Here is a 23,978-nt window from a genome sequence, read left to right as displayed (position 1 = left end):
TATTCAGGCAGTTTAAGGCTCTGTGATCTCAACTGGGAAGATAAGAATCCCCCAGAGGCTGGCTGACCTGTGATGGATGGCTTAGGAGTCAAAGTTTGCTGTCAATTCCAGTGTAGATCAAATCAGGGAACCAGGAGGCTGTAATCAGATCCCTTGATCTCTTCTTGCATCAAATAGTTCTCAATTTCATTGTAAATAGATTGGGTTTATATCCTTTTTGAGCCCTAGCATAACATTAACTTTTAAAATTCTGACAATAGGAGACACCTACAAAAGGAAAAAAAATCTAATCTGGAATATGGTAAACCCACCTTTAACTTCTTTCATTTAAAAATCAGATTCTTGGGACACAGAGTGCACCATGCAGTGTCCATCTCAGACATTTTTGCTACTGTCCTTGGGTTTGAATATAGGTTGTAGTGGTCATTTCACATTACCTAGCAGCTCTTGTACACAAGGCAAACTCATCTCCTGTGCCCAGTGACCAGCTCAGGCACTGGCAAACAAGTGTTTTACACATCAAGGGGGCACAGACCCATGAAAACCACCGTCCTGCAGACCAAGAGAGCAGCCCATGAGAGGGAAACTGGGGACAGAAGAGAAAGGTAACAATTTTTGTCAGGAACGACAATCTTCTTTAATAAAGGACCACTTTTAAATACAGAACAAGCCTTAGAACTTCTCTTTGTGCAGAACTGAGAAAACACTGAGAGTAAAAGCCTTTTCTTTATCCTGTGTATTGGTAGTGTCCACCATAGAGGATGGTGTAAGAAAGGACTCAGGTTTTGGCAGTGTGATCAGTAAAAGGAGCCTATCCAGTCAAAGGATTGTCCTTAAATAGCCATAACTAGAGCAGGAAGTAGAGTTTACTTTGGTTTTTTTGTTTTGTTTTGCTTTGTTTCCAAGTACCATCCTAGATTGGTCTAATTGAATTTGTAGGCTCTTACAGATGCTGTATTTTTACTTTAGATGCTGTTCTGAGAAAATAAAGTTGCAAGCACCTATTTTTAATAATCATGGCAAGATTTCAGAAAGGGCTGTGCATGCAGCCTGAATTTCTCACTAAGAAGCTTGTGCTCAGGTACCATTTTAGGCAGTGGGTAATAAGGATGTCAACAGTAGGAAACAATGGGAAAAAAAAAAAAGCTAAATCAATATTCTTTATTCGGATGGGAGCTGAGCTAACACAAACAGTTTATCTAAGTGTTTAATAATTACCCCAAAAGGCAGGAAGCACACGCCATTGCACATTGCAATGAGCCCTGAAGGAGGCTGGGGTGGCTCTATGTCCTTTGATGTGGGCATGGGGTCACACAGGATTCACGTACCTCTCCAGCAAGAGCTGCTAAAATGTACCTGCTTAAAATGTAAGGCTTGACAGCAGAGCATCTGCTACTGCAGCATAATAAAAATGTATTAACCCAAGACAAGGATTTATTGTAGGAATAGTAAGATGGGTAAGGAACTGACTGAACGGAAGAGGGAACTAGATTAGGCTGAAAAGTAATTACTAATGATGTTTTGGAACAGCATCTAATTTAATATTTTCATTAATGACAGCACAAAAAATATGCATAAACTAATGAAGTTTGAACATATATTTGAAACTGGGACAAGAGAGTATAAAACAAAATACTAGAATTTTACATAGGAAGAGTCTAGTAAAGTGATGTCTTAAGTAATCTAAGCACCATGATATAAACAATTGTCAAGTCATGTGATTGAGAACCAAGTTATTTTGCTAAAAAAAGGTGGTCCTCTGGTTGAAAAGAATGACAGAGAGAAAAATATTGGGAAGGTCTTCTGCTTACTAGTGTCACCAGCAGTAACAAAATAAAAGTAACAGAACTCCTACTGCCACACTGTTTTCAAACAGTGGTGACAGATACAACAGAGAATGAAATTTCCTCAGTGCCACAGCATGTAATTTCTGCGACTTTGCTAGAAGCATGGTATGGAACTGGAGAGAGACAAAGGACTCTGATTAGAGGAGACCCAGAACACATCTATGCTGAACACCCTAACCAAGTGAAAAACCCCCAGTGAGTGCCCAGTAAATGAAAGCCAAAGCTACAGCACTGCTGGAAGCCTGGGGCCGTGCCTCAGGTCATGCTCAGACAAGCAGCCACACAGAGCCCAGGACCAAGAATTTGTATCCAGAACAGATGAGGCAAGACCTGTGCCGATTTGCAAGGGCTCAATGAACCTGAAGAACTGCTGGCCTCCTGTGGAAAGCTCTGCAGCTGCTCCTGAAAGCTGCAGAGCCCTTGGCCAGCTGCTTGTCAAGGTGCCAGCACTAAGCCATGCTCTTCTCCTGGACATGAGCAGCTGCCACAACAGGGGCTCCTGGCATAGGCACAGCTGGACTTTGCAATGGTCTTGGTTTGCAAGGCACTGGAGCAGATCAGCAAAGAATGTGGAAGTTCATTGCTGTCATGGTTTCACATCACAGTCATTATCAGGACTGTCCTTCACTAAGCATCTTTCAAGTAAGGTGAAAGATTTTGTCAAAATTAGTCTGCTTTCCTTCTGAAAGTCAGAAGACCTCAGAACACTCGAGAGCAGCAGCACATTTGAGTTTAAATATGAAGTGAGTTGCAGCTCTCATGATGGGGTAAACAACAGGCGCATTTTTTAACTTCCCTGGCTATTCTGAAGGTTTGTGTGCTTGGATCCATACCTGAAGACATTTATTTGCTAAAGCAGAAGCTTGAGAATTTCTCCTGGTTTCTCCTTAGCTCCCAAGTTGAAGCTGTGATAGGTGGCAGATGCTGGGCTTTGTTTCCCATCCAGACAACAAAGCAAATGAACGTTGTCATTACAAAAAGAGCCCAAGTCCCTACAAACAACATTGATTTCTGAAAGTACTTTTAAGTTATTGCTTTCTTCAGTCTCATGGATCCTGAATGCATATGCATAAAGGGAAGAGCTCCAGACGTGGCACTCACAGGTACAACTGTGACCAGAACGTTTCTTCTGCAGGCAGATCTTCATCACCAGCACCTGCCAGTTGTCCAAAGGAGTGTTATAGATGTGTTTTCTTGCTCATTTTTCAAGCAATTTTATTAATCAAAGTCAGGCTCAACTTCTTCAAAAAGCTGAACAGATCTAAAAGGGTCGGCCTCAAGATTAAGGAAGTTTTCAAACATACCCAAAGAACAACACCTCTTCCCCAACAGCACTTTTGATTAATAAGATGAAACAAATCTGTTTTGCAGGTTTACAAGAGATAACAGCTTAAGAAATGTCCTATTTATTTGTATCTTCCAAACTGAAGGAAAATGTAAATTTAAATTTTTGCAAGATTAAAGTTTGCAATGAGAAAGAAAGTGAAACAGAGAACTCCTCTGATATTCTTGTGAAATTTGCCACAAAGGCCTAAGAAGAAAGCCCTAATAGACCTTGGCTCAAGGAATCCCAACACCATTATTTGTGTTGCAGAAAGCTAATGCTTTTTCATGACAGAGCAGTTTAGTGGAGCCGGACTAGAAATTGAGCTGAAAGATGTTCACCAGCTGCAGGACTAACAAAAAATTATTTCAACCCTCTTAAGAACCACTTGAGAACCAGCCACCAGGAAGACAAAGGTTTATCTTTAAATTTTTTACCCTTCCTAGCAGTATCACCTCTGAGTTCTTCAAAGGAAATCCACATATTTTGATGTTGATGGAACAACCTTTATTTCCTTCTGGCACAGGGCTACTGCATCTATACCATCAATTCAATGAAAAAAGCAAAATTATACACTGAGGAAAAACAAGGCAGTAAATTTGGATTCTTTTTTAATCTAATGATATGAGCAAATACTGAGACTGAGAAGCAGAAAAAAGAAACTTATTTACATATTCATGGAGTAATTTGTTTAATCAGAAGATTTAAAAGGTCATTACCGGAACACCTGCCTGTTAACAGATGTAGAAAAATGAAGGCCAAAGAACACAGTTTTTATAAAGATGCTGATAAACAGTTGGCAGATCTGCAGCTACCTGCTGGGCCAGCATTAGTTTCTGTGGTCAGGCCACTGTTTGGATGAGGTAAACCTGGAACCCAGGAATCCATGCACACACTGTCTTATCCTGCTGCAAAGCCTGCCAGTTGTTTATTAAGAACTGCACTGCTTTTAAATATCAACATTCCAGCTAAAACAGCTTTTATCCAGTAGGGAAGTTTTATGTACCAGGTCAAGTATGGGTCTGATGTTCGCACTGACAGCAGATATTGAAAAAAAATCCTACAGTCTCTTAGCACAGAAAGAAAACCAGCAGAGTAGATGTTTGTTTAAACAGATGGGAGGTATTACAGCTTTGCACAAATCTTAATCAAGAATGAAGAGCCTGTCTTAATTTGGCCAAATTGGTTAACTTCAGCATCAGTGCCACTCAGTAACATGGGAGACTCAATAGCTATTTGCACAGGCCCACCCTGAGAATCACTTCACTTAATTGTAGATAACCAAGTGCTACCTGTTCATGTCTCCAAGCCTAAGCTGGAGGATGCAATCTTGGTCTGTGGTTGAATCGTCTTCTGGAAATTCCCATTAAATCTCCTAAACCAGACAAAACTAAAGCATCAGGAGCTGTGGTTCTGGCTGAGATAAATTCCTTCACACTAGGAAGGGCTGTATTTTGGATTTGTGCTGGAGACAGTTCTGATAATACAGGGATGTTTCAGCAGGGTTTACACAGCATCATGGCCTCTCTGCTTCTCACTGCACCCCTAAGGAGGCCGGGAGTGCACCAGGAGGGTGGAGGGGACACAGTTGGGACAGGGGACCCCAAGTGACCAAAGGGATGTCTCACACCTTATGGCACCATGCTCATCAGTAAACTGGGGGGCAGGCTGTGGGGAGGGCACTGCCCAGGGACTGGCTAGGTGGTTTAATTTCTCTCTCTTTTTTTTTTATCTCTTTTGCTCACAATTTGAAAAAGTACTATTATTTTTTTTCTTAATGATTCAGCTGTTTCTTTTTGACTTGTACCCTTTCAGTCCTGCCCCCATGTCCAAAGGGGTGGAGGCAATGAGGGAGCAGCTGGGTGGTGCCTGGATGCTGGCTGGGCGTGAACCATCCCATGAGCCCAGACAGGTCAGTTACAGGTATCTCCATTAAGGTAAAATAACATCGTGCAATCAGCATTCTGTTAGTCTTGGGACAGATCTGGTTGCATGATGATAATTAAGTAAGTAGCTTAGAAACCTGCATTATCTGCATCGTTAGTACTAACTTATCAAAATAGCTCTAATTTTTAAAAATACCTAAATATAAAACAATTTATATATTACTCAAGTCTGTTAAATAGCTAAGACATATCTCCCCTGTGCACTGGGTACTCAATCACCTGAATATTCAAGTTATGAGCAAGCTCAGGGGAGAATCTGGTCCAATCCCCAGCTCAGCAGGGCTGACTCCAAAGCTGTGACACCATGGAAGGTCAGAGCCCTCCTTGTCAGCCAAGTTCTGCGCATCTCCAGGGATGGGTATTGCATAGGTTTTCTGAACAACCTCTTCCAGTTCCAATTCACTCTTACAATGATTGTTTTTCATGTCCAACAAAACATTCTCTTGCTCCATGTTGTTTCTGTAGCCTCATCTCCTCCACTCATCTCTGGGGGAAGTCTTTCCTTTATCCTTCTGCAGGCAGCAAGGAGCCACCGTCATGCAGGTGCCTGTGTGGATGGTGCAGGATTTGTCCATCAGGTCCAGGTCTTTGCTGAACATCAGGAGATGCCCCTCAGGGTCAGCTACAACTCCAGCTGCTGTCATCTGCCATCAGCCTAAGGCTGCTGCTCACCCTGACACCAACCAGCCCTGGCAGCTGGGCCTGCCCTCAGCAGTGCCACAACCAGAGCTGCCAATCTCACCCCTTCGCAGATTATTCTTCCACTCTGATGGTCCAGCCAGTTTCCCATTCATCTTCCAAGTCTACCCATCCATCCCATCTCTCTCCAGTCTGGCTGTAAGGATACTGTATAAGACTGTGTAAGTCCTTGCCAAGAAAAGGAACAGGACATGCTGTGTTCTCTTCTATAAAAGGGAGGGAAATCAGGCTGGTTAGGCAGAGCTTGCCCCTGGTAAAGCCATGATGGCTATTCCCAATCACCATTTTGACCCTCACATATATCAAAATAAGATTCATTTCTGTAACCTCTAGGAACATGCTCTAGTTCTCCCAGGGACTGAGGTTATGTGGGACATATCTGTTATACAATTATTATTTGTTTTACAAAAACAAAGATACAAAAATGCTGATTTTACACTCCCCCCAAAAAGTCATTTTTATACAGAATAACCCCTTTGCAGCTGTTGAAAAATCTTTACTATTACATAATTTCTATACAAACTTTTATACATTTTGCTTGCTTTAAATGTACAGAATAACAGAAAGCAATCTTAAACAATTTACAAGTTTACAAGATAAGTTTTGTAAAAAGCAATACATCTTCCCTCAATTTTCATGACAAAAGCTTCTGCGTGGTCAAGGATTCAAAAACTCATCCAAAATTTTCAGAGATGATTCATACAGGAATCTGAAATGCCATAAAACAATGCGTAACAGAATTAGAAATGCTAAATGCCAAATCAATCCTCAACTATTTGATTCTCAGAGTACAGCTGCCACATGATTTCACTGACCAGTTAGTCCATATTAGTTTATTAAAATGCCTTTACAAATTACTTTGGAAATAGCTGGATTCTTTTTCTTTCAACTTTTCCATTTTTCTGCTGATCATTTCTGTCTCTAGAATAACCAACAGCAAACCAGTTTAAATTACCATGTCAATTCAAGCACATTTTCTAATATTTCATCATCTAGTTAAAGAACCCATTTGTTTTCTGCACAGCATTGTTACTCGTTTGTTGAAACAAAACAGTGAAATCCTTTACAGATAATTCATTCTAAGACCACTTTTCATTCTTTTCCTTTCTTCATAGCTCCCTCACTCTTCAGTCTTTATTATTTTTCTTTTCACTCGTGGCAACTTTTTTCCAAGCCTGAGCTTTCTATCTTATCCTTGTTAGAAGCTGCATCCTCCAGCTGCCCTCACACTCCTCTTAGTCCCACTCTGCCTCCAATCTCCAATTACACAAGTCTCTCTACGGTGCCACAGCCTTTAAGCCAGGATGAAACTCCAATGTCAAAATAAGGTAGCGTTACAAGGTACTACAGAATTAGGATAATTAGTTAAGTTCTGTGGATTTAGCCACGATGCAGCTTTGTATGAAATTTATTTTGTTACAGTTTAAGGCTAAAAAACCAATGGATTTGTAATGTAGGACCATTGGCGCACTAGCCAAAAACCATCAATTGAAATAACTGTGCTTCTCCCAAACAAACAAGCTGAAGTCAGTTTTACCAAGTACCTTTCTAGGGAACTTAAAGATGGGAGGCAGAGAAATCATACCCAGAGTTATACACCAAAACAATGCAAGAGGCATAATTTACAGATGCAATCAAAGTGCAATTAAGAATTTGGGAGCTACCTAAATCATAATACTAAAGAACTATCTTTGAGCACAGCCATTAGCTAAATTTAAATTCTAATACTCATATATCAAAATGACAAATAAAGTAAATACACAGTATTAAGTAAAAGTTATTATCCTATAGCACATTAGGTTTTACAGAATGTGAGACATTTTTCTCTAGCCTCCAAATGACTGCATTGACAGCTTTATCTGCATTTTTTTGTTAGGCATAAATATTTGCATTTTATAAGCTAAACTAATGTGTGTGCCATTACTCTTGAGGAAATTCTCTCAATATACTGTATGTTGTCCAGAATTTTTAAATGCACTGAACAGCATTTTTAAATTACAGACCCACAGGACCATCTGAAACCACTAACTCAGCTGAAGAGGGAAAAGTAAATTGCAGTGAAAAGTTTTGCTTCTGAATTAGTGCAACAATTCCTTGTATAAGGGCAGCACCTTAATTACCATACCAGACAGCTTTTTTACTTTTTTCTTTCATTGCTAATATGTAAGAGATTATTCCTAAGTCTGAAGTTAAGATGCTAGCACAGAACACCAGTTCTCCTGGGAAATTAAAGAATGTCACCATTTCCTGGTATACCTGGGTATTGAATAAAATAATCCCTCAAGGAGTTATTAGGAGATAATGCATTCAGAAGCAAAAAATAGTAATATTATTAAAAATGAGTTAAAACCCAGTAATGTATTTTAGCAAGCAGCAGCACAGTACTGTGTGTTAGAGGATTGTCTTCAAATTTATGACCAGTGATCTAGCTTGGAGCACACCATAACTAAAACTTGGTGTTTGGTAGGCCAAAGTAGGATGATAAAATAGTTTACAAACAATAGGGTATGCTTTAGACCATGTATAATCACATTTTAGCTGTACATTAGCATACAAGCAGCAGAGCACTACAAATGGCACATCAGAAGCCACCAGAGGCCCAGCCTAGTCTGACATTCTGTCTTAGCTGTGAGACGATAAACACTTTAATTCATTGTGCAAAACCTAATCACTGCAGAACTTCCTCCAAAACTTTTTCCAGCATCAATTATTTTACCCTTCTGGAGAGAAAAAATTCCCCAACATTACTGTACAAATATGAATCCCCTCCAAATTCTGCAATGCAGTCTAATAGCTTCTGAGTTTTGTCACAGTACAATTCCAATTCATAGAAAAAAATCTTCCCATTATCATATTTGTATCCCTAAGCCTTGAATTTCATCTCCAAGTGTCTCTTGGGCTGGTATTATACAAATGTAGCCACTCATATATAACAAAATTAAAACACTGTGTAGCATCTTATACTCTTCATCTGCCCCAACATGCAGGTTGATTTGTCCCAGTTCAGTGGGCAGAGACGATCATATAGATTCATAAAGCAATTATCTGTGTTCTCACTGAAATTTATAGTCAGTAGTGCTCTCAAGTAGCAGCAATTACTCACTTTAATGTGCCTATTTATTTAATCATGTTAAGATTCACTTTAATTTCACAGCTTTTTCTACTGTCTTGATTAGAAGTGCAAACTGAAACACGATACCCTGCCACTCTCCTTCTTTTGCAGATAATTATTATTATTATTGTTAAAAATATTCTAGTAGAACACTTGGCAACCCATCATAAAATAATTTCATGGGAAAAAGAATGGGGTTTTGTTTATTTGTGTTTGATTTTGTTTCTAGGCTAGGTCCTGACCAAAAGACATTTTGTTCACAGCCAAGCAACCCTCCAGCTTTCCTGCAGGCCTCTTCCAGGTAGTGGAAGAGATCCCAGAGCACCATCCTCTGGATGGAGGCACAGCTCAGCCACCCATGTCTATGTCAAGGCAATAAAATGCCAGAGAACAACGTGCCTCAGGCCAGGGATCCACAAAAAGCACACTGAGGAAGAGTGTGGCTCAGGCTGGGAGAGCTGTGCAAGGAACCATTGAGTAGAGGAAGCTCCTATACAGTGAGGTTCCTACACAATGGGCTTTTCGGCTTGTTTGGGAATTTTTGGGATTTGGTTGTTTTGGGTTTTTTTTATTTTGGGTTGTTTTTTTTTTTGTTTTGTTTTTTTTTGTTTTTTTTTAAAAGCCTGTCTACTCTACATCCATTGTTTGACTGAATAGGAAGGATCACTAGCTTGAAGACTGAAAGACTGCAAGAGCCTCTGCATGTTTAGGTATGCAGAGTGGTGCATTGCAAACTTTCTCAGTAATTTTGGATTAATGTCCATAACCTCAATCTGGTTTCTTCACATTCTGTGTTTGTGCTTATAGTGTCTCCTTTGCACCCTTCTGGATTCCACGGGCAGTTCAATAACTAGGCAGAAATCAGATGTTCACAAATTTTAAGACTTAAGCAAGTTTGAGACACTAAAGGCTAAACCATTCATCATGACTCTCTAGACAGGTCTGAGATAACAGATTGCAAATACAATGCAGCCAAGCACTTTCAAAAAACTCTGCACAAAAGATACACCAGATATGACACTTGAAATCCCCTCCAACAAAAAGCAAAATAAAATCACATGTGGAAAGGTCTCAAAGTTATCGTTATAGTCAGTTAAATTTTTACTGCCTGCATAGGTTTGGATTCATATGCCCAATGCCAAAGTGTGGGAGAAAAATCTAGCAATAACAAATAGTAACTGGACTATTTGCTTTGTCCTACCCCTGCTGCAAACAGACCTGGATTTCAGAGGTGAATCCTGCAATATACAGGATCAAGTGATAACACATTCATATTAAATGAAAAAAGGCCAAAGCTAAATATGCAAAGACTGCAATCACAGCAGATACAAGGGCAGGAAATTTAATACTGTGCTGGGCTCAATACCTCCCACTTTCCCCCCCTCCCAGTATTTTAAACCTTGCAGTCAATCACTCAGAATGCTCTAACAGTGTTATGTAAGTACAGAACAGAGCCAATTATTGCAGAGAGGGGATAGGAGAGCTCAGTGCTCCTTTCCCACAGCACACCTACCTTTCAGTGCTGCTGGATTCTCCTGTGGCAGCATCCTTGCATGTTATCAGTTTCCTTTGAATGGCAGGTGCAATATCCTTTAGAAGTGAAGTTTTGTGCTTACCTATTTGAAATGAGTTGAAATGTTGGACAAAAATATTAATTTATCAAAAAACAGCCCCACTCTTCCATATTATCATAGCATAACTTTAAACATAAAAGATTGCTTAATGGAAGATCAGATATTTAATTGGATTTTCACTGTCCTGGATTAACTACTCTGTATTTCAATGTAGTACATAAAAAGAAAGATGGAAAAAGGACAAAAATGTTTTAACTGACCTTTAATTATAACCACAATGCAGACAGTAGCTGTTAGACTAAAAATCCCTTCACTTTTTTCAGAAAGAATGCGCTCCATTAATTCATTTAAAATTGACCTAAAGAAAAAAAATAAAGAAAAAATACGTTATAAACCATATTTCTTTCAAAATAGAACTGAACAGAATATGTTTGTAATAATGCTACCCTGCCACCACAGCTTCAAAGATACCACACAAGGACAAAGCAGTGTGAGTGGGTAACTAAAAACTCTGTGCTTCCTCTGGAACTGAGAATATGAAAGCATGGTAAATTGCTTGGGAAGAAAATAAAGTCTGCAAACAGAAGAAAGTGGCTGTTAAGAGAAGTGAAGAGCTTGTAGTATATTTTAGGAAAGTCAATCAATGCAAAAATTACTGGTTCTACTGGAATTTAATTCACAGAATTTGTACTGAAATTTCTAACTCAAAATTCTACTGAAGTTTGAAAAAGTACATTCTATGACTCCACTGGTTTGCTAGCAACTACTCATGCTTAATTAACATTTTGACCTTAAATATGTTTCTCATAAATATTAAAATAGATGGATTTCTAATTACAACCCAATGAAGATAATTTTTAACTAAACAATGTCCTGAAACACTTTCAAGAAACATTTTAGTTACTGAAACTATGGACAGAATAACAGAACCATGACAGCAGCTCCTTGTAAAATACTAAATCAATATGTATCTTATGAGATTTTGTCACACCTAGCAAGAGATGAAAGTATTACCACCAAACCCTAGTGGTGTTTTGGGATATATGTCAAGGTAAGAGCAATGAAATGAGAGTCACAGATGGGCTCTAACAACCAAACTAAACTGCAGTAGGGAACAAGTCAATACCACAGAATGGAAACAGTAACTGGTCATTAGTGTTTGTGGTAAAAAAACCCAAATTTAACTCAGAAGCAATTCTCAGTATCAGAGAAAAATAAAAGAACAAGAGGGATAAAACAGGAGATGGAAGAGATCCGTAATCCTGATACTCCTCAGAGCACAAAGCTAAATGCTCTGTGAAAAAGTAAAGGGGAAACTGAGAGCAGCAGTTACAGTAACTTTCCCTAAAATATTTCAAAATACCTTTAGCACTATTATTATATGTTATGAAAACTGAACATCATACATCACCAGTTCTGACTTCAATTGTTCTTCAGGCTTTTATTGTGCTAAGATATCAAAATGAAATATGCAGTTAAGAACCGATTCAGTAAAAATGTTCTGCAGAAATTCAAATATTGCTTCTAAGAGCTGAGAAAGATGAAAAATCTTTAGGTTCAGAAATAAGCATTATGAAGTTGCTCGTGCATTGCATCAGTTTCATTGTCTCACTGTGGACTAATGTGACCAGACATTGATTCCATTTCACCTTGCTCTTAAATTGCTAATGGACAGAACTGGGATCAGAGTCCTGACTTCGTTGTTATCATTGTTTGGGTCACTAAGCACATTCTTAACCTCTATGAAGGAACACTGGAATTTCATTAACCTGTAACAAGACTCACTGCAGCTGCCTTTCCCCACCTCCCTCTGAAAAAGGGTCACATGAGCCTGCAGGCAAAGATAAAACAGAACAGAACAATAAGCTATTTAAAAATACATATAAGGTTCAGAGGTAGAGTAATTGGTTCCCATACAGGTAGTTCCCTACTAAAATGAAGGATACTCACACAATTGGACAGATATGGCCAAGCCTCCCAGTACTATCACTGCTTTGGGGATTGAAATTCAGTGCTAGAGACTGACTTGTTACTTCAGAAAATAAAACAGATTCTGCAGAGCTCAGAGCAAGATGACTGTGAGCTCACAGCGCAGAAGCTCACGTCAGATTTTGTAATATCAATGGCCTCCATGCTGACGTAAAGATTTCTGAAATATGAATGACTTACTACTGGACTCTGATTATGGCCTATCAATACAGATTTATAAAAGAGCCTTAAAAGTAGTCTCAGTTCTGAGGCACCAGTAGAATCAGATGGAAATTATCTCCAAATCTTTGCCCCAAAAGGATAACTACTAGAAGATAATTTTTTCCCAAGTACTCAGAAGGAGTTTGGCCCAAACTTGCAGTTTTCTCCACCAAGAATGGACAAGATTCACCTTGATTACTACAAGAAAGTTTCAGAAGAATTAACTGATGTTCTGCATCTCTTTCAAGAAGAGCTGTGTAAAATAATTGCTTCACTAGCACTAGAAGAGAACACCTTGATGGAGAGCTGCTGCCTCATGGAAGAGCAAGACTTGGATTTGCTGGAGTCTCTGGAGTCTTTTGTTTTGCAAGTTCAACTAGAATTAGAGAAGGATTGAGAAGAAAAAAAACCACCTCATGACAGCAGAGACAGGGATATTCAGTGCCTGTCAGATGTAAAAGTTTAGAAGAGGAAGTAGTTGTGGTAAGTCAGGGAGAAAAATAAGACTTCCAAGCCCCTGTATAATTTAAAACAAGTCTAGCGTGTACAGTCATGTTAAGCAAAATTGAATATGAAAAAACCATGCAAAATGAAATTAATTCAGTTGTGACAATTTTAGAAGATATTCAGGGCTCCCCCAAAGTACAGCAATACCCTTCCCCTCCCACCTAGTTTAAGTCTTTAAAAATAAATAACATCAGCTCACTTGTGGAAGCTTTTAGCACTCAGATACTTTCTATTTTGAATGTTGTGACTTTTATCCAGCCATAGGTACATGACACCTCGTTGCAGATGTTCAGCTAAAAGATTAATTCTATTTCTGGCAAATATTTTATCTCATCTTAATATCTCTGTGTTGAGGGGACTCAGCTTTATAAGTATCTTATGAAAGAAGCAAGCCAAGATGTATGATTAAAAAACTCATAATGATTAACAGTCTTGTAAATAAGAAGCACTCTTGGTTAGAAAAATGGACTAAACCCCAGCAATCAATTCCTACAGGCAACATGTCAAGAAAAAGGGATTATTAAATAATCCAGATAAATTTAGGAAGCAATTAGGTTCTTCAAAATTTATTTATATTTAGAAATTAAAATTTTTTGACAGCATATAAACTGTTCTATATTAGTAAAAACCTTAGAAAAACTAATATAGAACTATTTACCTGACAACATTAACTGACTTCAAAATTACAGCCATTAAACTGCTTGAAAGAGGGGGAAGGTCTGAAATAGTCTTTGGCATAGTCAGGTCTTTTTCACTGGAAGCCTGAAAAAGAAAAAAAGTCAACAACCATTGTAGCTCAAGAAAGACAGGTATGGAGAATACTGCATTTCAGTAATTACACTAACCAGGACCTATCCTTAAATAATTAGAACATTCACAAGTGTTCTTTGAATAGCTGTAATCCAACTGTGTTGTGTCCAAATAAACAAAACTAATTTAAATTAGAAAGGCTGAAACGAAACGGTATTTGTACCAAGGCAAATATTCTCCGCAGTTGCTTTCACCAGAAGTTTCATTTAACTACACTGGTGGTCACTTTTTATAAAGGCACAGCCTATTAAACACAAATGAATCCACTCTGTGGCTCCAAGATGAAGTGTGCATCCATGATTTCTAAATGCAACTTCAGTGACAGTGATTTTCTGGATACCTGCTCTTGTTGATATAAAGTTCTGAATAGTATGACAAATATTTAGTTAGAACTGAATTTTGATTTACAACAACCTGGGGGCAGGGAAAACCCCAGCTCAGATGAGTGACTGGAATGAACGCTCAATCTGAGTATGATTCTCCAGTATATTCAAGCCCAGAAATGTTTCCTCTGCATCATCTGTAAAGAGCACCTGTCCCCTCACAGCCTCTCAGCGGACAGATCAATATCTGCAGGCAACAGCTGGTCCTCCTTCACTGTCTTCTGGAACAGAACCTTGGAAGCTGCTCTGTGGTACTTTCTGGCAACTGTTTCTTGCTCTGACACATCCAGAACCCACAGCAAAAGTACAGCCTCTACTAAAGAGCCCCTGCTCTTCCTTTTTAGTTCTCAATCTTACTAATCGTTTTGCTCCTAACACTCCCTGCCTTAGAAAAATGGGCTTGGAATGTTGCCCTTCTCCTTCAAGGACAGTTGTGGCTCCTTGGACTTTCAGAACATGAAATAACTTTTGTGTTTACATTCTTTTCAGTATTAGAGATTCTTTCTTTACTTTCCAAAGCAATGCAGATCAGATATTTGGAAATCCTCTGCACAGAATCCAAAGGAACCAAAAAAGAGATGCAACACGTGGCATGTCTCTGTATGGAAGCAGAGAATGCACAAGTGATCAGTGCCAAGCAGGGCATCAGCCTGCTTTGAAACAGGACTACAGAACTCTATGGGACCATTCCAAGAATAGGGAATAGGAATGTGTCACACATCAATGGTTCACTTCCAAAGTTCCCTAATGCTGGGTGAGATGAAGTGAGGTAGGTTTAGAACAAGCCCCTCTCCTCCTCCTTTCCCCGAGCTCTAATTGCTGAACACAACATTGTCTGGTGTGGCACAAGCCTTTGATCAGTTTGGGTCCATGGCCTCAGCTGTGCCCCCTCTCTCAGCCTCCTGCCCAGCCACAGCCTTACTTTTTTTTAGAGTGAATGTGAAGGAACCAGGGAAACACTGACACTCTGCAAGCACTGCTCAGCAACAGCCAAAACAAACTGCTGTGTCCTCAACAGTGTCTTGGCCACCAATGCCAACCACAGCAGCACAGGGACTGCAGGGAGGAAAGCTGACTCCTTCCCAGCCAGACCCTGTACAAAAGCACAGAGGGAGTATTCCAGAACCCGTGTTGTTAGTCTCCAACACTGCCGAACTGCTAAGTTCTCCTGTCAAAGGCAGATACTGAAATAGGTATCAGGACAAGTCTGTTCCTACACAGGCTGTAGTCAGAAAACTGAGAGATGAACTCTAATATGAAATTACAGCTAATAAAATTTCCTGTTTGTTCCATGCCAACACACACAAAATGCAGTACAAAGATCAATTTTCTGAATAAAGTTCTGTCATTCCAACATAACATTTAAAAAGCAGAAAGTGTTAAACAGAAAAAAGAAAATCAGGATTAACTTTACCTCCTGTAGCACACAATTTATCTCTGCAACTATTGCAGCCAAGAGAGTGGAGAGTACACCCTGGTGAACTGCTGGGAACAAGGAATGCCAGCACTGCAGTGCATGGATGAATTCTCCAAGAGGCATCTGAATAGAGTGAATCAACTAAGACCAAAAAGAAAAACACATTTTTTGAGTATAACTGAAACACACCAGCAAGCCTCTCTGTGAAGTGCAGACCACACCTGGAAAGCTTTTAAGGTATTCTAGTCACTTGGGATCAGAGGCGGAATCAGCAACAACAACAAAAAACCCAACAAAACAACCTCATAAATTTGAGAGAAAAGAACAAAGCAGTGGCTCTTACAAAAAAAAAGTGAATGCTTTTCAGAAGTAGGAAAAGTAGATCATCAAATTTCCCAGTGATCCACCCATTTCACTACTATTTAGTAACTACTTTAAAATACAAGGAGTCAACTTTTCTGTGAAGATGTGAGATTTTCAAGAATTTTAGAACATCATATATATTTTGAAGTTGGTATCATTCAGGCTAAAAGAAATGAATAATAAAGAAAATTTCTTCTCCCTCCAAGATCATTATATATATATATATATATATATATATATAAACAAATCCTTTGCTCTGGATTGAGGAAGTTCATCTAATTGCAGGTTAAGATTAACAACCTAGAAGTATCAGCACGGTCCAGGATCACTGGCAACAGAATGCATTTGCTCTGCAATTTACTGGTTCTTCTGTCATGATGAGACCAAAATGAACAAAACAAACAAACAAACAAACAAACAAAAAAAAGGTAACAAAAAAACTTAGAAAATTTAACTGAAAATATAATCATGTGTCTACCCAAAGAGTAGGTAATAGTGTGGTAACAACCTCAAAGTGTCCAAGTATACCCCTTTGCAGAAAAAATATGGATTCATCTACACAATAGCAATTATGTAGCAATTTGAACTGTAAGATGATACCTGAATCCCTTTTTCCTGTTCTTTCTTAAGTCTATATGCCACACATTCTAAAATCTTCTGAAAGACATTCTGCAGAGTGTGGAAAAGATTTGTCACTTCCTCTGTCTCAGTATTCTGATTTAAAGAAGCTTCAATGATTTCTTTTAGAGCACACAGCAACAATGGAGCACAAAAGCCACCTCTCTCTAGAGAAAGAGATAAATTTCACAATATGAAAGTTGTAATATTCATCAGATACAAGCATAGAATGAAACTCAGATACAACAAACAGTAATAGTTTACAAGTGTGGACAATACATTTAGTTTCTGATCACCCTTAGCTGAAATTTTCATATAATCCAATTAATATTTTAAGTATGAATCCAGTGTTCCCTCCAACCCTCAAAAGTTAGGGATTAACTGAATTGCTAATAAAAGTCAGCTAAGTATAAATGCAGATGTTGCTATAAGTACAAAATAGGGTTTACCTGTTTGCATAATCAGTAGAGCCATTTCTAAAAGGTGTGTTTGAAATGTGAGATTACCCAGGCCCACCATTATGAGATCTTTACACACTGTCAGGTAGCCCTAGAAGAGAGGTGCAAAATTATAGGAAACCCAAACTTTTTGTAAAGTAACCATCTGGTAAAACTCAAAAATAATAAAACCACAAGCTCTTAGCCAAGGTGTCCTGAGAGCTGGTGTATCTAACTGGAGTCGCTCAGTTCACACCTATTGAAAAGCACAAATCCCAACCCGTCCTTCAAATGCTTCCATTGCCCTTTCCCAACAGTAAATGGTTTCTCAAAGGGCAGTAAATCCTCTCTTTTTTACTCAGGCTCAGATTAAAGGCATTGATACTTAGCAATTACTGAGGCAAAATATGACATCTCTACCTGCCTTTAATAGCAAAATTAAAACCGCCAGACAAAAAGAGCTTTACCCTGCAAACACACAGTTGTTATGCACTAAACAGATGATAAGACAGAAGTATAGACAGAGTGAGAACTTTTAATCAATCTGTGTATATGTGAGCTGGCCTTTTCAAGGACACTGACTAGGACCAAAATTAGCCAAATCTTTCCTATCACCAAAATCTGGCAAAAGCTCAGTGCTAAAATCCACCTTGGGTTAAATGTCAGAGGAATGCAACAGAAAACAATTCAGAACTAGCTAAAACCTCACCCACATTATATCATCAAATGCTTTCTTTGAAGGGCAAATCAAGATCAGGGTAAGGGACACTGTAAGTGATGACACAAATGCCAGTGAAGTTTGTCTGCATACAAATTGCTACACCTACAGCTTTTCAAATTGAAAGCAGCTTGATTTATACTATAAGAATCCTCTAACCTCGATAATTAGTTCAGAAACATCACTGTGTTTTGAAATACCATCCTCTTGATCACTTGCTAGTATAAAAGGTACAACTTGACTTTCTATCCAAGCACCTGTCTCCTTCAGAAGTGAAAGGTAATCTTCTCCTTCTTCAGAAAACTGAAAAAAAAAAGAAACCACAGGGAAGTTTACCTATTGTCTCTCCAGTTGTTCTAGAATTTCCTTATACTGTCAACTGTAACTCCAGCTTATTTTGGAAAGCTATATTCATACCTTGTGCTGAAGATGAATACTCAATCTGCAGAACAGGCTGAAGGCTCTTAGGCTGGTTGCTTGATTCCAGCCACCAGAATCTGTTCCTTTCAGAATTGAGCCAAGAATCCTCTGAAATATCAAGGTTTACATTTATATTTTTCAGAAAACCCTTTCAAATGTTTCTTTCCTCAACAGCTTCAAACAAAAGGTAAAAAAAAACAACACCCCAAACTCAGAAAAACAGCAAAGCACCAACCCCAAAAAAGCAACAAGCATACTTTAATTACTTCTATTTTGCAATGCCATAACTGATTTTCCTTATTCACATGTTCTAAAAGTCAGGTCCCTTAAAAACACTCAACACTAGATCACAAAAAATTTTGGGACACCTAAAACTGAGAAGCTGGTTAGAATCTGCCACCTATGAACAATTCTGAACTACTATCCTTTCAGTTTAGAGTATTTGTTGGAAGTACAAATCAAAAGGAAAATCTTTTTACAAAGGAAGAGGGGATCATGAACCTCATTTATTTGTTCTTGCAGGCCTTTTGTTTGACTCAGGCAATATATGATGTTAAGCACTGATTTTATAAGCACTATTTATGATAAGGAGAAAACTACCTTCGCAGCACCGAGGATTTTCAAAAGCTTCTTCAGTTTGTTTTTAGGAACAGAAAGGAGGCAATCACGATTGACAGGATGAGTCAATAAATACTCAATGTAATCAACTGCTAAGTCTGGCTTTGATTCATGTGTTACGTGGATTCGTACTCGACGCTTAGATGTGTTAGCATTCTGAATAGGAAGGAAGCACAAAACCAGTACAGCTCTGTCAGTGTCTGACTTTAGAACTGATTTCAAAGCAAGAGTAATATAGCATAACTTATTCTATTTTAAAAAAGCATGATGCCTTAAAGCAGTCTGGCAATTCCAGTATTCCCTGTCATAGGTATCTGCACACCTTTGTTGGGGTGAGTGGATCACACAGCCAATCACAGGCTAATTCCATAATGTGCCCCACTTGGCCCCAGCGGCACAGGCAGTCAATCAGGATGGAATATTTGCTTTGGTCAGCTCCACTGTCAATATTTCTGAGTCTGGAAACCACACCACAGCTTAAAAGAAAACAGACAAAAACATACATTACCTTTACACCCATAAGTGCAGAAAAAAGTTGGTTTTCTAAATTAGTCTTTACAAAAATAATACAAACAAAGGATTCACCAACAACTTAGACAGACTTGAACATCACAAATTTTACTGACTCATCACAGTTTTTTGGTGTCTTAATTTAACAGAATGGGCATTTAATATATCAGATTGTGAAAAATTAACAAATACAGCCATCAAGAAATTTCTTGTCATTTGCATTTTGGATTTCCAAACAGTACCTGAATGTAGGAATAGCAGCAGGGGGCATAAAGGATGCCAGAATAATCAGTGGAGTCATGCACCGCTCGTCCTAGGATAAAAGAATTACACCGTATGACGCAAATGTAAAGGTACACACATGCAGGCAAAACTAAAGAGAGTACTGAAAAAGTATGATTACATTTTCTCAGATTAAAGATTTCCCGTTTTCACTACAAATGGAGCTGACAGAAGCTCAAAACAATATGTGGCTTGCAATCTGAAATGTCTGATTACTGTTGTTGGAGGTCAATTTTTGTATCCTTCAGCTTTCTGACAAACTGCCAGAATAGCCACCATGAATAGTCATGACTCCATTAGATTAATACTCGTTGGAAAAGAAATAGCAGCTCTCCTTTACTTTTTTTCCCAGTAGTGAATAAGGTTTAATTGCACAACCATGCCACCATCTATCTCAAGTAACCAGTGCTTTAAATGAATATTCATTCACATCACAAACTTATTTAAAACACTCTAAAGAAAAGGGTTCTTATAAAACAATGGTAATGTTTAATGCACTATTATTCATCACAATGTGTTATAATACATGGTCTAGGCCACAACATAATGTCACTCAGGTTATATAGAAACCAATCTATGTTAAGAACTCTTCAAAAACGGTTTATCTCTATGTCCAAGCTTCATGGAAACAGCCAAAAGAAATTATCACTTACTTAGCCATTCCAAGATCTAAAACCTTTTAAAGCTCATATTTTTACAAGAACCCTTAAAATATACTTGTAGCTTTTTCAGGAAGAAGACAGGCTGCTTCAGTATGTTTGTAGCCTTTCAGGAACTAGGCCTCTGATGACAGGTCCTTTTAGATCCAAGCTGCTTACTCACCATAAAAATATCAAAGTCAAAGAGGTTGCTTGCTAAAGCTGGATATCTTGTCTGTTCACCAGACCCTTTCAGAAAGGATGCTACATTCCCTACCAAAAAGATTTGGAATGTCTTTGACAACTTCCAAATGCTTTCAGGGTAGAGAGCACTTGTATGTCTGTGCTGCAGAATAATATGTAGCAATGAAAAACTGCTTTTCACTCCCTGATTATCTAAAGCAAAGTTGCAGTGGAACAGCCACCATATTTCAGGGTGCTTCAGCATTAAAGTCATCAACTAAGAAAAACATATCCAGTATGTAATCCTTCCAAATTCACTCTGGGAGCAGCAGCCACTGTTGGCCACTCTCAGGACAGCATCCTCTTCAAGAATAACACTAAAACAATTAAAGCAAGGAGACTGACAATTGGAAAATGACTGATTTTAATTAACTGACTATATCAAAACCAAAGCAATAAATAAATGCATCAACAGATATTAGTGTTCAAACTAGCAGAAACCTCAAAATCACAGAATGGTTTCGGTTGGAAGGGACCTTAGAGACCATCTTGTTCCAACCACCCTGCCACAGGACACCCTCCACTTAGCCAGGTTGTTCCAAGCCCCATCCAACCTGGCCTTGAACACTTCCAGGGATGGGGCATCCACAGCTTCTCTGGACAACCTGTGCCAGTGTCTCACCAGCCTCACAAGACAGAATTTCTTCCTAATACTTAATCTAAACCTACTTTCTTCTAGTTTGAATCCATTCTCCCTTGTCCTGTCACTACACTCCCTTGTAAAAAGTTCCTCTCTGTCCTTCTTGCAGGCTCCCTTCAGGTACTGGAGGGCTGCAATTAGGTCACCCCAAGGCCTTCTCTTTTCCAGGCTTAACAATCCCTATTCTTTCAGCCTCTCCATTCAGGAGAGGTGCTCCATCCCTCTCATCATTTGGGTGGCCCTCCTTTGGACTCACTCCAGCAGGTCAGCAGGACATGTTTGTCTTTCTGGGCTGTGAGTGCACCCTGCCAGCTCATATTCAGTGAAAAAAAAGCCACAGCTGCTTCAGTTGCAGCTGAATCATAAGAAGTGGTGCCGGTGGAAGAGTCTGGGGGACAGTGGGTAGAGAAACATGTGGATTCTAATGTACACCAAGTAATTATTCTGCAATGGCACATTTATATTTACTAATTCCCAAAAGTTCTAAAACATTCAAAAGAATAAAACCCTAGAAAAACCTTACAAGGAGAGCAATTTATTGCATAAGTATTTCTGAGCTGACTATTTAGATAATGGTTTATCAGTCAGACACTGCAGCTGGAGAACAGTTTCTTCCCATTTGCGGGATTCCAAGAAACTTGCTGCTGTTTACAGCAACAATGAAAAAGAATACTTAATGCCATAAAAATAGAGAAAAGACATAAAACATGAAAGCACCTGAACAAAATACTGAGAAAATACAGGAAAATCTAGGGTTTTTTTACCTGAAATACTTTGAAATATTCAGGAAGTACAGAAGCAAACTTCTTGATAGCATAATCTTTGGCATCTTCATTGTGATCTAGTGCTTTGTGGATACTTCTCCAGAGTATTACAGTGATCTCCAGCAAACTTGCCATGCTGGCTACATCATTTACTGACAACACATTATCCAACACCTGAAATAAAAACACTTAGATGATATTACCAATTGTATTTTCAAAAAGAAATTTAAAGTAAGGCTTAAAAGACACTGAAAATCCTTCTAGTCCCTTTACAAAGGCATTGTGATTGTTTTAGAACAGGAACTCCACAATTCAGCCTTAATCTTTCTAACTTCACCTACCTTGCAATGGTAATTTTAAAAATAATTTAACTACAAAACCGAACCAATTAATAATCAGCACTGGAATTAGGCAACTATTAATTTAAAACACGCTTCATATTCCTTCTATCTTATTCTATTATTATTGACCGAATTTCTGCTACTGCAGGACATGAAAATCCAATAACGGCAGTTCCCCCCTTCCAATTCCAGAGATGCCCAAGGGCTTTCCTTTAGACTTTCTGTCATATTCTGTCTCACATTAAGCACCACTGAACAGAAGTTACCAGAACTTAGCATAAAGTGGATGTTCTTACACTGCTGTTCTCCCTTTGACTTCCATCTTCATCATCATCGTCCCCACTATCATGAAGACTCTCTTTCATTGCTTTTTGGATGCAGGCATTCAAGCAGCGCCGAATACTGAGCATCAATTTAGCTACATTTCAAGTGTGTAAGAATAAATTAGACATTTGGTATTTGCTAAGAATGTTGGTAATAAATGCTTCTAATTATAATTCACTGGAAAGTCAGTACAAAAAAGTAGGCAACAGAACAAGAAACAGCTAGGAAAAAACGGAGAAATTTCCTTTCACATGGAAAAAATGTGAACAAATTTTATATCCACAAGTATGAAGAAGAAATGACAACATTGTCATCAGGCTCTGTAATTTTATTGTTAAAACAGTATACTAAAAAACCCCCAAACAACCACCACTTTATCAAATCAGAATCAGAGGAAGCTCCCACAACTCCTACATTTAATTTGGCATAGCTGTTAACCTAACGACCCACATTCAAGAATACATTCAATGTGTCAATGTTCATTCCTATGTCAATTCCCTTTCTTTGGAAAAGATGTCATAGCCCAACCACTGCACTCCTGAACGAGGAGCTCAGCTCTAGAAAAAGTGAAAGGGTTATGCCCACTCTGGTGGAAGTACAACAAGCTGATTTCATAATTGTGATTTCATAACCTAATCAGGATGATAAGTTCAGAGGCAATGGTTTGGGCATTTCACCCAAGTCACTCCAACCTGATTACTTGTGTTTTATCAGAACTCCTGTGAAACAAAATTTTCCTGATTTAACTTGGTTCAGTAGGACTTTTCCAAAACGCAGTGACATTCTGGCCAGTACATGCCCTCTTCACTGAAACAGTCTGAAGGAGGACTTCTCATGATTTTCTCTGAGCAACTTGAAAATACTGATCCACAAATCCCAGACAACCAGATTATCAGACGTAAACATTTTTTCAGTTTCTATATAATCTTTCACATGAAGATCTCAAATCACTTAAGGCACCAGGGTATTTGCTACCCTATTTCTACATGAGAAAGGGCATCAACTGAGATAGTTTTAAGGTATATTTGAGGAGAAAGGGGAACAGAAGGACCAGGTACCACCATGGGCTGGAGTGTACAGTGCAGCATCTAAGAGCAGAGATGAAAATCTTTGATCTCCTCAGTGTTGAAAAAGTTGATGACTTTGCCTGCTGTGCTTATTGCTGGTGTCAAGAACTTCAAAACCTACAAACTAATATTATACTAACCACCAAAAAAATCTAGCAACAATATGCCACTGTTACAGAAATAATG

At 38.6% G+C, this 23,978-nt stretch overlaps 1 protein-coding gene across 3 annotated transcripts in view; it reads right to left on the bottom strand.

Annotated features, from left to right (window-relative positions):
• Nucleotides 1-3,128: 3,128 nt before the first annotated feature.
• The window catches only part of NCAPG2 (non-SMC condensin II complex subunit G2), a 46,083-nt gene continuing 25,233 nt past the window's right edge, over nucleotides 3,129-23,978 (bottom strand). For all 3 annotated transcript variants that reach the window (XM_066200700.1, XM_066200715.1, XM_066200708.1), the window contains 14 exons: nucleotides 22,698-22,819; nucleotides 22,061-22,234; nucleotides 19,736-19,806; nucleotides 19,306-19,459; nucleotides 18,966-19,139; nucleotides 18,363-18,473; nucleotides 18,105-18,248; nucleotides 17,240-17,339; nucleotides 16,773-16,957; nucleotides 15,807-15,950; nucleotides 13,858-13,961; nucleotides 10,763-10,860; nucleotides 10,442-10,544; nucleotides 3,129-6,525 (listed from right to left, as the gene is read on the bottom strand). In XM_066200700.1, coding sequence (XP_066056797.1) covers nucleotides 6,474-6,525; nucleotides 10,442-10,544; nucleotides 10,763-10,860; nucleotides 13,858-13,961; nucleotides 15,807-15,950; nucleotides 16,773-16,957; nucleotides 17,240-17,339; nucleotides 18,105-18,248; nucleotides 18,363-18,473; nucleotides 18,966-19,139; nucleotides 19,306-19,459; nucleotides 19,736-19,806; nucleotides 22,061-22,234; nucleotides 22,698-22,819 — 1,736 coding nt within the window. In that variant the 3' untranslated portion in view covers nucleotides 3,129-6,473. The remainder of the gene's footprint in view (nucleotides 6,526-10,441; nucleotides 10,545-10,762; nucleotides 10,861-13,857; nucleotides 13,962-15,806; nucleotides 15,951-16,772; nucleotides 16,958-17,239; nucleotides 17,340-18,104; nucleotides 18,249-18,362; nucleotides 18,474-18,965; nucleotides 19,140-19,305; nucleotides 19,460-19,735; nucleotides 19,807-22,060; nucleotides 22,235-22,697; nucleotides 22,820-23,978) is intronic.

The sequence above is a fragment of the Chamaea fasciata genome, unplaced genomic scaffold (genome assembly GCF_029207755.1).
Source record: "Chamaea fasciata isolate MVZ Bird 193981 ecotype frontalis unplaced genomic scaffold, bChaFas1.0.hap1 SCAF_1, whole genome shotgun sequence".
Lineage (NCBI taxonomy): Eukaryota > Metazoa > Chordata > Aves > Passeriformes > Sylviidae > Chamaea > Chamaea fasciata.
Note: the sequence above shows the minus strand (reverse complement) of the source record. Positions and strands in the feature narration are given on the sequence as shown.